Consider the following 15,609-nt stretch of genomic DNA (forward strand, 5'->3'; position numbering starts at 1 on the left):
AAAATAAAAAGTTGCCCTTGAAAAACCCAATGATTTCATGCCAGGGGCATTGATGCCTCTAGACAGGTGTGAAATCTCTAATGGGACACTGTCACTTGCACTGTGTTCTTACATGGTTTGTACTGAGCCCTGGGCATTTCCATCGCCTCCCACTACTAGTCTCACCGAAGGTTTCCCTGGCACCCCACAAACGAATGTCTGTCCATAGTTCATAGCGCGGTGTTAAGGAAGAGGAATTCTTTACATGCCTCTCATCTTTTCCTCTTTACTACATAACAGACAGCTCTGAACTGCAATCCATATTTAGATAATCATATGGTGAAACTCAGGGCTATGCATCCTTGAACAGAAATTTAATCCTCTCTGTCCCCTTAGGCTAGCTCTGTTCTGACTCATACCTGTAGAGGATAGCCCGGGATGGAAGGGTCATTGTAAATGCTCTTGAGTGGCGCCAAGATTTCCGTGCCCCTTAGGTCAGCCTGCATGAGTGCGACTCTCTCCAGTGCCTGTGCCATGGTGTGCTGAGTGTACTGCACACTATTCCTGAAAAGATCACACACGCTCAGTGACATCGCTACTCAACATTGCCCGGTACTGAGCCCCAGCATGGAGATGAGCCCCACTGTAAATGACCTCACCTGAAATCCCCAATGCCAAAGTCAACTCTATAGCAATACCTTTAACAATCTAGTCCTTTCTTTAGAGTATATTTTTGACCACTGTGCGGCTTTTCTAGAAACTTACTGAAAGAATGCTTCAAAGGTAGATCCAAATCTGTAGATGTTGAAATAACAACCTACAGGCAAACTCTTTAGCAGCAAAATCAGTGTTTCCTGAAGGAAGAGAGTACAGGAGCTGGTGAGAGAGGGTCCTCTGAGACACACAGACCCTGCCAGCCCAGCCGTGAGGGTGTGGGTGTTCCACCCACACTGTGCCTCTGGGCCTTGTACTCCAGTGCTATCCTCAGAGTGTCCTGTTAGCAGTGCTTCAGGCGAAACAGACCCAAGTTCCGGACAGACTCTAGTTTAACCCTTGAGGCTCATCCCCACTCGGGCATAGGACCAGAAGAAGAGAACTTGCTTTACCTTGGCTGCCTCTATGCGCTCCTGAGATTTATCTTGGTTATTCATGGGACACTGCATACTTCCTGAGCAGTCCACGAGGAAGACAAATTCCCTACACGTCATCGGTGGCTGAGCTTCTGGGATATCTGGGTAGAAACTCACCATCACAGATGGATGTCCCATCAGACAGTCTACTCAGAAAGGAAAAGGGCACTGTAAGATGAAAAAGAACTCAAACATACCTACTAACAACACCAAGAATCGATTGTACTGACGTACATTAGAAGTTGAAAAAACCTGAATCTAAATCACTGTTTGATCTTTGTACTCTCTCTTCCAGCAAAGGGTCTGAGGTAAGTCACAAACATGGAAGAGACAGAAGCAACACAGGTATTAAAGAGAAGAAAAAGGGAAGAGGTTACCAGGAACAAGTAAAAATTAAAAGACTATAATTGGATGCAACTTTCCCAACAACTAGGCAAATGAATGAAATACATTAAGTTAAAATGTTCCCATATTTTCCAGAAAAATCAACCTCACTTATTTGCAGGGACACAGTCTCTTCAAATCAAATCAATGGGAAATTTATCACATGGGTTCTTGTGGACAAGATGATGACAAAACCATGGCCGTGTGGACAATTCTTTTGTTGACAATGTACGAGAGCTGAGAATATATCAAGTGTCTCATGCACCAAGGAAAGCCCATCTCCAGAACAAAGAGAAGCATTTGGATGTGTGTTGGGACAATAATAGCATCACCAACATAGTATGGAGGAGACCATGGGAGCTGGCCCGTGTCACAAAGTTGTTGAAGCCATGGCTATGATTTTGTTTTGAGGAGAAAGTGAAAACTGAGGCTAGAATTGAAATGTTAATATTAAGGTAGAAATGTAGTGAAAATGGCTGATTTATATAAACTCCAGTTCAACAGTTCAGAGAATATAAGAAGGTATAGCAGCTAGTTCCAGTATCCTACCTATATTATAGTGACCCCAGGACTAGAGGTCTAGGGTCTCAGTAGCCCTCGGACTCTGTGACCTCAGGACCCAACTGAGCTCACTCTCTTACCCACAGATCACTGCAGTAACCAAACTGCTTCCAAATAAAATAGGCGAGGGCCAGCAGATATTTGACAGTACACTGGATCAAGAACAACTTTCATGCACTCCAGATCCCTAAATATACGGTGGCTGAGTGTCTCTTTCTTTATAGGCAAGGTAGACTCCTTGCCATTCAAAGAGACAGCTGGGTCTAATGGGATGGGCACTGCACCTGACAGGTGATAAAGGCCACCCTGAGAATGGAGGAAGCATCTCTACACTATTTAGCACAGTGCCAGATGCACTGTAAGCACTACAGACGTGGTATCGTCTACTGGAATATCTTTGGCTTGGCTCAACTGGTTTTCACCTCCCCGAGCCTCTGCTTCCTCATTCTTAAATGAGGCATTTCAAACCCTGGCTCTTCTACTTGCTAGCTTTAGTTTACTCATCTAAATAATCAAAGTAGTAATACCTACGTCAAGATTATGTTAAGAATTAAGTGACATAATTCACTTCAGGAACCTAATCTAGGGCTCAATTCAGAATAAGCTATTAATTTCATAAAATTAAAGTTTTTGAGACTTCCAGCCAAGATGGAGGTGTAGGTGGAAACATTGTGCCTCCTTGCACAACCAAGTTTAGAGACAACAAAGTTTTAGTAACAAAAATGCAACCAAAACACACAGAAAATTGAACTGTACAGAAGTCTGACAACAACAAACCATTCATCCAGACAGTTAGGAGGGGCAGAGTCAGCAGCTCGCGGAGAAGGGTCACACACAAAAAGTGACAGGACCAACCCAGGTGCACAAGCAGTGGTTGGCAGATCCCAGGTGTGGGGTGGCAATGGGTAGACACAGTGAGGGCACAAGGCGGTTGGCTGACCAAGGTCACACATTCGCAGGAAGATAAACCAGGTGAAAAAAACAAACAGTGAGACAAAATGCAGAACGCAGGGCCCCTGTGACAGGAATTAAAGCCTAAAAGCACCAACTGGAAAAACTTTGGGGGGTTGAGGTGCTAGGAGAAGCTCCCAGCCTCACAGGAGAGTTCCTTGGAGAGACCCACAGGGTCCTGGAAGGTACACAAGCCCACACACCTGGGAATCAGCACCAGAAGGGCCCAATTTGCTTGTGGAAAGTGGCAGAGGGGACCGAAATCTGAGAGCGTGATACCAGCACCATTGCCCCTCTCTGACCCCACTCCCCCCATACAGCATCACAACCCAGTGACTGGGTTGCCCCACCCTGGTGAACACCTAAGGCTCTGCCCCTTATACATAACAGGAACAAACAGACCAGAACATTATGGCTCAAGAAGAACAGCTCAAAGCCCCAGAGCCAATACTTCCAAGTGACCAAGAGATAGCCAACCTATCAGATACACAGTTCAAAACACTGGTGATTACGATGCTCACAGAACTGGGTGATTTTAGTCACAAATTAGATGAACAAATGAAGGCTAAACTAAGTGAAATGAAGGGAACCAACAGTGATGGAAAGGAAACTGGGACTCAAATCATGGGAGTGGACCAGAAGGAAGAAAGAAATGACCAAACAGAAAAGAATGAAGAAACAAGAATTCAAAAAACTGAGGAGAGGCTCAGGAACCTCCAGGACATCTTTAAACGTTCCAACATCCGAATTATAGGGGTACCAGAAGGGGAAGAGAAAGAGCAACAAGTGGAAAACTTATTTGAACAAACAATAAAGGAGAACTTCCTCAATCTGGCAAAGGAAATAGATTTCCAGGAAGTCCAGGAAGCTCAGAGAGTCCCAAAGAAGTTGGACCCAAAGAGGAACACACCAAGGCACATCATAATTACATTAGCCAAGATGAAAATGAAAAAGAGAATCCTAAAAGCAGCAAGAGATAAGGGGACAGTCACCTACAAAGGACTTCCCATGAGACTGTCAGCTGATTTCTCAAAAGTCAAGAAGGTGCTAGAAAGAAGTATTCCAAGTCATGAAATCCAAAGACCTACAGCCAAGATTGCTCTATCCAGCAAAGCTTTCATTTAGAATAGAAGGGCAAATAAAGTGCTTCTCAGATAAGGTCAGGTTCAAGGAGTTCATCATCACCAAGCCCTTATTATATGAAATGTTAAAGGGACTTGTCTAAGAAAAAGAAGATAAAAAATAGGAACAGTGAAAGGACAGCAAACTCGGTTATTAACAACCACAATGAAAACAAAAGCAATCTAACAGGACAACTAGATCAGGAGTGGAACCATAGAAATGGAGATCACATGGAGGGTTAGTGAAGAGGGAGTGGGAGAAGGAGAAAGGGGGAGAAGGTACAGAGAATAAATACCATAGATGGTAGATAGAAAATAGACAGGGAAAAGGGCAAGAATAGTATGAGAAATACAAAATCTAAAGAACTTGTGACACATGGACAGAAACTAAAGGGGGGGAATGGTGGGGGAGGGGGTATGCAGGGGGGAGGGGAACGAAGGAGGGGGAAATGGGACAACTGGAATGGCATAATCAATAAAATATTTTTAAAAATAAAGAAAAAGGGTTTTGATACAATTATATGTATCAAACTGTAAATATAATTTTAAAAATCACGTTCTTAGTGTGGTGAGTACATTCTAAGTTTAAAAAGTCAATGGGCCAGCATCCCCCACAATACGCTCCAGGGTCTCTGAGATCAGGGACGGCAGCCCAGGAGGCCCTCAGAGAGCAACAGACTGGCTCCACCAGTTATAGCCAAAAGGAAAAGCACATACATACCAAGGGATTTAGGAAACAAGAAAAATTAAAGAAATTTAAAAACTAAACCTATTCAAAAACTAAGCTTAGTCTTAGAAACTAAGACGCCAGGGTGAGATTAGCAAGCTCCAAAGGTGGACGCTGCTGACGGTCACACACGATGCGAGCACACCGAGGGTGACAAGAACAGTTACAGCAGTAAAACTGGTGTTGTGTGCATTTTATAAGTTGCACACTATAACTTTATGCCAACTTATTAGTTTCTGCATACTTAGAATTTATGTTACATACATTTTACCACAATAAAAAGAAGACAAAGAGAGAACCTGGAGTGAGATCACATGTTGGTGTGATGAACCAAGCAATAAAACTTACTTATTAGATAAAAGAAAAAATCAAGCAAACAAGCTTATTCTTAATCTAATCACAACATTTGCTATTTCCTGTGGTTTTTAATGTTTTTCTTAATTTGTAGGTTATTTTCTGTTAGTAATCTGTATAACTTACCTTTCTTTTACTTCACATACTTTGGAAGCCTTTTTTTTCCCATGTTATTTCAATCTGTCAATGTACATTATTTTGGTAGCAGCATAATTACTGCTACCAAAGTAATTACATAACTACTCAATCATCAAGTAATTCTAATATAGTGAATTTAGCTACTGTAAGATATTTTGAGGACATTTTAGTTTATATTTTTACTTACACTTAAATTTATTTCCTTGAGATTTTTAAAATTGGAATTACAAAAATGAACATTTATTTTGATACATATAGCCAAATTTCTCCTCAAAAGTTCAGTAGCAAATTATTTTGCTATAAGGGTGCCAAATTTACCTCACCTTTTAAAGCATGAGGGTTTACCAGATTTGGAAATCTTTGATCATTTGAAAAGTAAAAAGGTCATGTCATTATTTTTATTGTATGTTAATTTTTACTTGGAGAGATTGATTATTGTCACGTGTTTGTAACCTAAATGTGTTTCCCTCTGTGGGTTCTATTGCCATCCTTTGTTTGCCTGTAAGACATGGTCACATGATTTGTATTGGCCTGAACCATTTTTGAATGCCACAGTGCTATTTCAGTTTTTCACCCACTACTGGATAGAAGGGCAAAAAAAGTGAGGTTAATCTGAGGGTAATTCCAAGCCAAGAGTCACCCCACGGGAGGAAACTACAAAGGAGGAAAGAAAGTACCGGGCTTTGCTGTAGGTTCCCCCATCTCCACAGCTACACTGGGGGCATGCACCTCACTGTAGTAAATCAGAAGTTCCACATCTCGATCAAATTTGTGTCCATCGGCCAAGGAAATCTGCGTTGGGAACAGGCAAAGAAGCCACGTTAGCACTGTCGCTGCTTAGAAGAATGGAGAGCAGGCTCTGGAGACTAAAGGGGGATAAAGAAGGAGCACGGTGCGATTCCCTCTGCGTTACTAGGGGAAAGGAAGGAATGTTTAGGAAAGACTGAGGGAGAAGATCAGGACCCCAGAACAGGAGTCCTGGCAATGACAGGCTTCTCTTTCTAGTTACCTGAGCAGAAGTCTTATCTCCAAGGTACTCAAGGGGACTCAAGGGGCAGTTGCTTTGGACCCTCTCAATGCCGTGCTGGGAACTGATGGCGGCAACCATGCTGAGTGTGTAGGGCAGGTCCTCCAAAGGGACTACAGGAATCTTCTTTTTCTCGCAACTGTCCTCAGGCCCTTCTACAGAAAGTTACCTCAGTGGTGGCTTCCCTTCCCAAACATGTTAGCACCCCCACAACCCTGAGGGGAGTCCCACTGTGTCACCCCCCACTAGTATCTGAGGAGGAGGGCACTCACTAGAGAGCTGGTACCGAGGATTCAGGATGGCCGGGAGCACGTAGCGCAGGGCCCCGTCTGCCTCCAGGGCCAGCTCCTGCACATACTTCAGGGTGAGTGCCGCCTTCGACCCAGGGGGGAGGTTCCCCACGTTACAAGAGAAGATGTCCCTGGAGTCCTTGTCCTCCTCCAAGAGGAAGGCTTGGTGGCCCTTGCTGATGGCCTCCTTATAATTGGCCTGGGCCTAAGGAGACCAAGGAGAGAAAAGTGGTATGGAAGGGTGGTGTGTTTGACAAAGAGATGAGAAGCACAAGAAACAACAGAGTCTGGTGGGGCGAGACTGATTGGCCTCGCCCGCCAAGCTCACAGCTGTACTTTGAGTACTCTGATTGGCTTTTTCCTCCAATGGTTTTAGGAAAGGCTCAGTTAGAGGGGTAGAGAGGACAAAGCGTTCAGTATCAGCACTTCTGTGAAGTTGCATTTGATAGCAATCCTGAAGAGTATACATCACGAGGAATAAAAAAGGGAAGCAACAATGTACTCCTCCCTAGTACCTTGATCTTGTCCTGTAATTCTGCCACAATTTTCTTCCCATCCACCAGGGCCTCAAAGCTGTAGACAGCTGAGTCTTCATCCATGGGGAAAACGAAGAAGGCCTCCAATGGAACGTTCTCCTCATTCTCATAGTTCAAGGTAGCAGACACGCCAGCCACGAACTCACAAATGGACAAGGTCACAGAGATGCTCTTCAGTGGCACTGGAGACAGACCTGGGCGCAAGAGTTCAACAACGTTTAACAGAACATTTTCTGCAGGCCAGGCATTGTGCTAGGTGACAAAGTTCCAAGGGCATGTAGGAGTCACAAATCCCGCTCACCTGGCTCCTCTCGGCGCGTTAGCAGGCCACAGGGGTACACCATGGTGGCACAGAGTCCCTGTGGGAAAGACACATTGTGAACAGAGGGCCATGTGGGGGATTAGCTATTCAAACGCCGGTTTCTCTTGTGTAAAAATATATTCAGAAGATTAGTGACGGAACTAGGCAGGAGAAAGACACTGAAAAGAAGGGGACAAAGTGCCACTACGAAGGCACCTTTTAAACACCAGACCTAGGCCGGAAGCTGTGAAAGTCACCAAGTACCTGCTGAACAAGAAGTCTCTGAAACACCCTAAGGCTGGTTCGAACAGCAGGCCCACTTTTTCAGAAGTGTATGACGATACCACTCCTTTCGTGTGTTCTTCAGTAATACTGAGGAACCTCCGGAACCTCAGTATTCTTTAGAAAGTAAAAATCATAATACCTATGCTTCATATATGCATATATCAATTAATATATGTGAAGTTTTTACAAGTGTGCCCATTTATTCAATCACAACAGACAAGAGGATTGTTTTTGTTACTACTGTTAATAGACCTTGGCTGTTACTTGCCATCACACTATTCAGAGACCTGTACATAAAAAGTTCCCTGACCCAAAATGGACCCATGCAACTTATATAACTTACCTCGTGCCTTTTCTTTGGGGGTTTATCATTGAGAGCACCATTTGTTTTCTCTGTCCAAGACACTAATATAGCATATTTCAACCTGTCCCCTATCTTAAATCAGGCCATGGTAAACATAGCTTCCAAATTTTATTGTCATCTTAGACAACCATTGCATGTGATACAGCACCAAATGTGTATGCACATATATTACAATTTACATTATAATCTCTGTACCCAAAGAGTCAGCAGGGGCCTCTGGTCCCAGTCACTGGCCCTGACATCACTAGATGCTGCCCTCTGGCCCTTCTGAACAGTCACCCATGAGCAGGCCTCTCCCTGCCTGTCCAAGGCTGACCTGAGCTGCCATGTCTAGCACAAATTAGGGGTATTTTTACTGAAAATAAACATTAAGGAGCCAAAATGTAATTGCCTGGCACAGCAAGAACGCCAAAGTGAAACTAGAGTGCTTATCCAGAGCACCAGGGGCAGATGGGTCACAGGGAACCGAAATTTTCACTCAGGAACCTGCAGCCAGAAAAACAGGCAGGCTCTTGAGAAAGGTAATTTTCCTTCCAAGAACAACGACCCCCTCCCTGACCCCCACAAGGATTCCGAAGCTTTTGGCAGGACTATCTCCAGCCCTCTCCGCTCCTATCAATCACCATTAAACATCGCACCCCACTTCAACCCAGAGAAAGGCCCCCATTGCTCACCCATCTGATAGCAATGGTGTGCCTTATACACCACGCCCCGTATCTACAGATTAGCGCCAATGAAGCAGGCTTTTTGCTTTGTGCCTCTTTTTATTTTGAGGAACTGGATAAAGACGAATTGTGGCAAAGGGCTCACACTGAAGAAAGAGAGGTAGGGCCGCAGCGGCTGCGGGGAGAAGAAGAAACGTTCAGAGAAAGGTTTCCCTGGGCACACTTCACGGGGCAAGTTCGCTGGTTATACCTGCTGCAGCTAGGGGAGGGAGGAATCCTAGGAACTCCGGCGGGGAGCTGAACGCCTGAGGAGACACGGAGAAAGGGTACGAGCTGGAGAAACTGCCGAGCAACCAGATCTGTCTCTGTGGAAGCCCCCCGCCCGGGTGGCTTCCAGGTGAACGGGCGGAGCAGAGGGCGTATCTCCTGCTGGACTCCAGCCCCAGGAAAATCTCAAGGGAAAACCGTGCTATTCTGCGGAGGCTCCCCGGCCCCGCCCAGTGCACGCTCTGCTGGGTCAGAGTTAGTCCTCCCTCTGACATTTCAGAAATGCCTGTAGCACAAATTAGGGGCAAGCTGACTGGCCACAGCCGCGGGGCCAGCTCAGAGCCTTGAATCCGAGGCCACTGGGAGGACAGGGGGCTGCGCCTTGAGCCGGGGGCCTGCCCCTGGGTCCTCCAGCTGCTGGCGATCTGGGAGGCAGAGCAGCCACACCCTGCAGCCCGCAGGCGGGACAGTTGCAGAACCCCAGATGCAGCGCTGGGATAGAAAGCCGGAGAGATTTAACTTGTAACTTTTCCCTTTTCCGTCCCGGAGTTTCAGCACCATGTATTAACAGAAGGGATCTGAGCTCGTCCCTAGAATTTCTATACAGAACGATGTAGGGGCTGCACTCCAATTTGGATGGGGTGGAGGAGGCGTGGAGCTCCATTTTCACAGCGTAAAATTATAGCAACACCAATTGTCCACAGGAAAGAGGGACAGGCAGAGGGACAAAGAGAGAAGGCGAATGAGAGAGAAGTTAAAGAGACGGAAAGTAGGAAAAGGGACCTTGAGATTATTAGGAGATGACTAAATCCCACTTCCGGTCCCCCAGATTCCCCTAACCTACCACACCCGCAGAAACCCCCGGGGGATGCGGGTCGCACACCGGGACTAAATTTTGTGCCCAGTGGGCTTGCAGGCAAAACCATGCCTCGCAGATCTGGAGACGGGGAAGGGGAATTAGAAGGGGCAGGTCTAGGGCCTCAGAGAGGACCCAGGATCCAGCCCTGGAGCCACAGCCGAGCACTTACCTTCCTGACTGTCCCAGCCCAGAGCTCCCGGTGTCTGGATGTCAGAGCAAACGGGTCACTTTGAGCAGGATACAACTGCAGTCAAAAGTTCCAGGAAACCCCGCCCACCTCTAGGGATCGGTGATAAAGTGCACCAGGGGCAACTGGTGGACTAAGGGATCCAGGGGAAGTTCCTAAACATATTCTAACATTCGCTCTTCTCTGGCTCAAAGGAAAATTCTTCAGTACTGGGATGTTTTTCTTTTTCTTTGCCTGGTCTAGGCTAAAGGACCGAGGACTGGCAAAGGGAATGGATGGGTTTTTTTTTTTTGGGGGGGGGAGCAGGGGGGGCGGAATGCTGTAATAGTAACATCTACAATGACATCAAACACTACATGTTTCTGCAATAGACTTAATTACCAAGGCCCTGGGTACTAGGCCCTGGAGTAACACTATGTGCTAGGCCCTGAACTTTATCGACTTTATGTCAATACTTTATCTCTAATTTGAGTCATTTGTTCCAAGACTGTATCTTCCTTAGGGTAGGGGGACAAGGGGAGGGACAGATGAGGAGCCAGCACAGGGATGGGTCGCTTTTTTTTCATTGTTCAGTTATAGTTGTCCCAATTTCTCCCCACTTACGGGTTTTCCATCAGAATCTTAAACCTAGTTTGGGGGAGAACAATGTCGGCAATCGAGAGAACATCTGTTCTTATTTTCCTGGCTCAGGGACTCTTGAAGTGATGTTTCCTAAGTCTTTTTCAGTGCAAAAATGGCCTTGTAAATCTGAGGCTTAAAAACGTCACATCGCTGCTGAGAATCTGTATCAGGGAAAGAATGTATATACTGATGACTCGGGTTGATTTTGCTCTCTGCAGTTTATTCACCATGGCACATTTACTCTGAGTTTGTCCTTGTATCTGTAAAATGGGGATAATGATAGACCCACACCACCATGGGCTGTTTTTAAAAATCCAGTGGATCTCAAGAGATGTGAAAGTAAACCCCGAAACACACACACAGAGTAAAGCACAATATAAGCATAAATTCAATTTTATTAGTACCAGGCCCTAAAACCATGTTCTTCACATGTGTCAAACTCATTGTCTAAGGGGATAATCCTTTTATATTGTTGGAATCCGTACCCACTATTGTTTCTTCTGGTTGCAACTCCTTTCTGTTGACTGAAGATTCTGGGCAACAATAGCGAGTAGTTGGAAAAGTAGGCACGTCATCACATGATCCAGGTCGACTAAAGAGGTTACAACTAGAAGCTGCCACAGATCAGACATGGCCGCCTGGTTGGAAAGAACCCACGTGTATAAATCAGGAAATGTTCATATGATGCCGGTTATGGGAAGGGCAATTACATGTAAATTCTCTGAAGCTAACATATAAATATACAATTAAACAGACCTTTTACCTATTAAAAATATGAATGCATTGTACTAGTTATTCACATTTTGTTTAAACATGATAAATAATTTTACTCTTTTCACATAAACTAATGAATCCGATAATCAAAGTTTTGGAAGAGAAACATATTTAATAATTCATTTTTTTAATCAACATGTATTTATCAGGCTTCTACAATGTGCAAGGCATTTTTATAGACATTGATATTATGGTAATAACACAAAAATTTTTACCCATCTGGAGCTCTCAAAGCAGGGGAAGAAAATGTTCAATAAGCAAGTAAGAAAATACATAAATAGGAAAATAAGTAAACAAGAAAATATCTAGTAGTAAAAGTGCCTAAAGAAAATAAAACACAGCATGGGCAAAATGGTGGAGGAATGAATGGAAGTCATACTAACCTCCTCCAAGGACCAATCTGGAATTATGAAGTTTGGCTTTTGAAGTGTACTTTGAAGTTTGGCTTTCTACCAAATTGTGAAGACACCACCCAGAAAAAACAAAGGAAAAATAGCAAGACAGAAGCTTTATAACCTCAGACAGACAGAAGAATTGAACAACCTGATTGGTAAGGAGTGCGGTGGAGACTGGAGAAGGCTGTGTGCCCACAGGCGGCAGCACCAAAGGAATGATTAAGTGGCTGGTTGTATCCCCCTGAGACCAGTGGGGCCTAAACCCTAAACTGGGATCCCAAGCCTGGAGCACCAGAGCCCAAAAAGTACACAGATAACAACCAGCAGGGAAAGCAGCAGGGTTGCTCTCTGCCAGAGATGAACAGCTAGCAATGCAAAGAGACACTTAAAGGGCCAATACACAAGTTTTCATTTGCATCCACCTACTCTGAGTTCCAGCAAAGGCAGGGCAGAGTGGGTTAGAGACAAAGAAAAAACTGTGATAAATACTAGAGGCTGCTGAAGTAAAATTCACTGTGGTCTTCTCCATGATTTGCAAAATTTTCTCTCCTGCATACTTTTTAACATTCATTTCTTATCCATCAAGATTGTGCATATTAAGTCACTAGATTTATACTATAGTTTATTCTTCTCCTTTCTTATCTAGTCTTAATCTCTTTATACCCTTATTAGTGCTGCTTCATTTGCTGTTGATAGTGGGATTGAGAGGGGGAGTTATTTTTTCAGATGGGGGTTCATTCCCTGGGCTTTCTGGTTTTGTTCTGGCTGCACTAGCACAACAGTATACTAGATGTGGAGGGCAGAGCAACCCTCAGTCAACCCGCAGCACGGAAGGAAACACCAAAGAATGACCCCAAAACAATCAAAAACAAATTACATCCAGAGAACCAACACAAATGGCATACAGGGCATCCTAAGAGCATCAAGTTCAGTAGATCAAGGAGACTGCACCACTGAATCTCACAGGTCGCCTACCATAGAAGTTCATATCACAAAGTTGGGGAGTCAAAACACATCAATTTAAGAAGCAGACGTAAACAAGAACAGTCTCACAAATAATGAGAAGACAAAGAAACAACCCCCAATCAAAAAGAAAGGAGGAATCCTCAGAAAGAGTGCTAAATCAAATAGAGGCAAGTAACTATTAGATATTGAGTTCAAAACAATGGTTATAAGAAAGTTCAATGAGCTCAGTGAGAATTACCAAAAACTACAGGGAAGCTATGAGGAAGTTACTGCAAACTATATCAACATGAAAAGGGATATAGAAAATACCAAGAGCCAAGAGGAAATGAAGAATACAATTTCTGAATTGAAGAACACAGTAGAAGGAATCAAAAGCAGGCTAGATGAAGCAGAAGATTGAATCAGTGAGCTGAATGACAAGGTAGAAAAAAATCTCCCAGAAAGACAAGAAAAGGAAAAAAAAACTTAGAAAGAATGAATAGGTGTTAAGGAAACTGCAAGACAACATGAAACATAATAATATCCATATAAGAGGGGTACCAGAAGGGGAAGAAGAAGAGCAAGGGATAGAAAACCTGTTTGAAAAACTAATGAGGGAAAACTTCCCTACTTTGATGAGAGAAAAAGTCACACATCCAGGAAACACAGAGAGTCCCAATTGAGAGGAACCCAAAGATGCCCACGTCAAGACACATTGTCATTAAAATGGCAAAATTCCAAGAAAAAGAGAGAGTCTTATTTTTTATTAAGATTTTTTAAAATTTATTTTTAGAGAGGGGACAGAAGGAGAAAGAGAGGGAGAGAAACATCAACGTGTGGTTGCCTCTCAAATACCCCCTACTGGGGACCAGGCCTGCAACCCAAACATGTGCCCTGACTGGGAATCGACCCAGCAACCCTTTGGTTCACAGACTGGCACACAATCCACCGAGCCACACCAGCCAGGGCCAAAGAGAGAATCTTAAAGGTAGCAAGGGAGAAATAGGAAGTAACATACAAGGGAGCCCCAATAAGTTTTATGGCTGACTTCTCAATATAAACACTACAAGCTGGGAGGGAATGGCAAGAAATATTCCAAGTAATGAAAAGCAAAGTCCTGCAACCAAGACTACTCTATCCAGCAAGGCTCTCAGTTAAAATGGAAGGTGAACTAAGGAGCTTCCCAGACAAAAGTGGGCTAAAAGAACATATGTCTGCCAAAGCAGCATTGCAACATATGCCAAAGGGACTTCTTTAAGAAGAGGAAGAAAAAGAGTGAGAGAGAGAGAGAGAAGAACACAGGTACAAAGAGGGTAAAATGACAATGAATAAGGACCTATCAAAAATAAGCCTAAATGTAAATGGATTAAATGCTCCAATCAAAAAGCATAGGTTAGCTGAATGAATAAGAAAACATGACCCACACATATGCTGCCTACAAGAGACCCACCTCAGAACAAGAGACCCACCTCAGAACAAAAGACCCACCTCAGAACAACAGACTGAAAGTGAAGGGAGAAAAAAAATATTCCAAGCAAATGGACAGAGGAAAAAGCCAGGATAGCAAAACTCGAATCAGACAAAGTACACTTCAAAACAAAGGCCATCAAAAGACAGACTGAAGGACACTTCATAATACTCAAGGGAAGAATCCATCAAGAAGACATAAACATTGTAAACATACATGCACTCAATATAGGAGCACCCAAATATAGAAGAAATATCTTGGAGGACATCAAGAAAGAGATAGAGTAACCCACGTATAGTAGGGGATTTTAACACCCCACTGTCAACAATGGACAGATGTTCCAAAGAAAGTATCAACAAGGACATTGTGGAATTGAATGACACATTAGATCAAAGGGACTTAAGTAATATGTATGGAACCTTTCATTCCAGAGAAGCAGAATATATATTCTTTTCAAATGCACATGGAACATTCTCAAAGAGAATGATAGGACACAAAACAAGACACGACAATTTCAAGAAAATTGAAATCATATCAAGCATCTTCTCAGACCACAAAGGACTAAAACTAGAAACCGACCTCAAGGAAAAAACTCAAAACCACTCAAATTCATGAAGATTGAATAGCATGCTATTAAACAATGAAGGGGTTAAGAATGAGATCAAGGAAGAAATCAAAAAGTTTCTGGGAAACGAATGAAAATGAACTCATAAGTTTTGGGCTCAAAACTTATGGGACACAGCAAAAGCAGTCCTGAGAAGATCATAGAAATACAGGCCTACCTAAAAAAAAAGATAGAAACATTTCAAATAAAAAACCTAACCGTGCATCCACAAGAATTGGAGGAACAACAACAAACAAAGCCCAGAGTGAGTAAAAGGAAGGAAATAACCAAAATCAGAGCAGAATTAAATGACAGAGACTAAGAGAACAATTCTAAGGATCAATAAATCCAGAAACTGGTTCTTTGAAAAGAAACAAAATCGACAAGCTTTTAAGCATACTCATCAAGAAAAAAAAGACAGAGGACACATATAAACAAAATCAGAAATGAAAGAGGAGATATTACAACTGATACCACAGAAATACAACAGATTATAAGAAATCACTAGAAACAACTACATGCCAAAAATTTTGAAAATATGGGTGAAATGGTCAAATTTCTAGAAAAATATAATCTCCCCAAACTAAGTCAAGAAGAAGCAAAAAGCCTGAACAGACTGATAATAGCTGGTGAAATTGAAGCAGTAATCAAAAAACTCCCAGCCCACAAAAGCCCT

At 43.4% G+C, this 15,609-nt stretch overlaps 1 protein-coding gene across 3 annotated transcripts in view; it reads right to left on the reverse strand.

Moving 5' to 3' along the window:
- Nucleotides 1-10,186, reverse strand: part of VWA5A (von Willebrand factor A domain containing 5A) — a 31,567-nt gene extending 21,381 nt beyond the window's left edge. For all 3 annotated transcript variants that reach the window (XM_037038183.1, XM_037038184.1, XM_037038182.1), the window contains exons 1-9: nt 10,109-10,186; nt 7,500-7,557; nt 7,178-7,392; nt 6,645-6,867; nt 6,355-6,527; nt 6,023-6,137; nt 1,086-1,255; nt 745-833; nt 399-543 (exon numbers count right to left, since the gene is read on the reverse strand). In XM_037038183.1, coding sequence (XP_036894078.1) covers nt 399-543; nt 745-833; nt 1,086-1,255; nt 6,023-6,137; nt 6,355-6,527; nt 6,645-6,867; nt 7,178-7,392; nt 7,500-7,542 — 1,173 coding nt within the window. In that variant the 5' untranslated portion in view covers nt 7,543-7,557; nt 10,109-10,186. The remainder of the gene's footprint in view (nt 1-398; nt 544-744; nt 834-1,085; nt 1,256-6,022; nt 6,138-6,354; nt 6,528-6,644; nt 6,868-7,177; nt 7,393-7,499; nt 7,558-10,108) is intronic.
- Nucleotides 10,187-15,609: the final 5,423 nt, after the last annotated feature.

Source organism: Sturnira hondurensis, unplaced genomic scaffold (genome assembly GCF_014824575.4).
Source record: "Sturnira hondurensis isolate 20B ecotype Veracruz unplaced genomic scaffold, ASM1482457v3 Scaffold0024152, whole genome shotgun sequence".
NCBI classification, from domain to species: Eukaryota; Metazoa; Chordata; class Mammalia; order Chiroptera; family Phyllostomidae; genus Sturnira; species Sturnira hondurensis.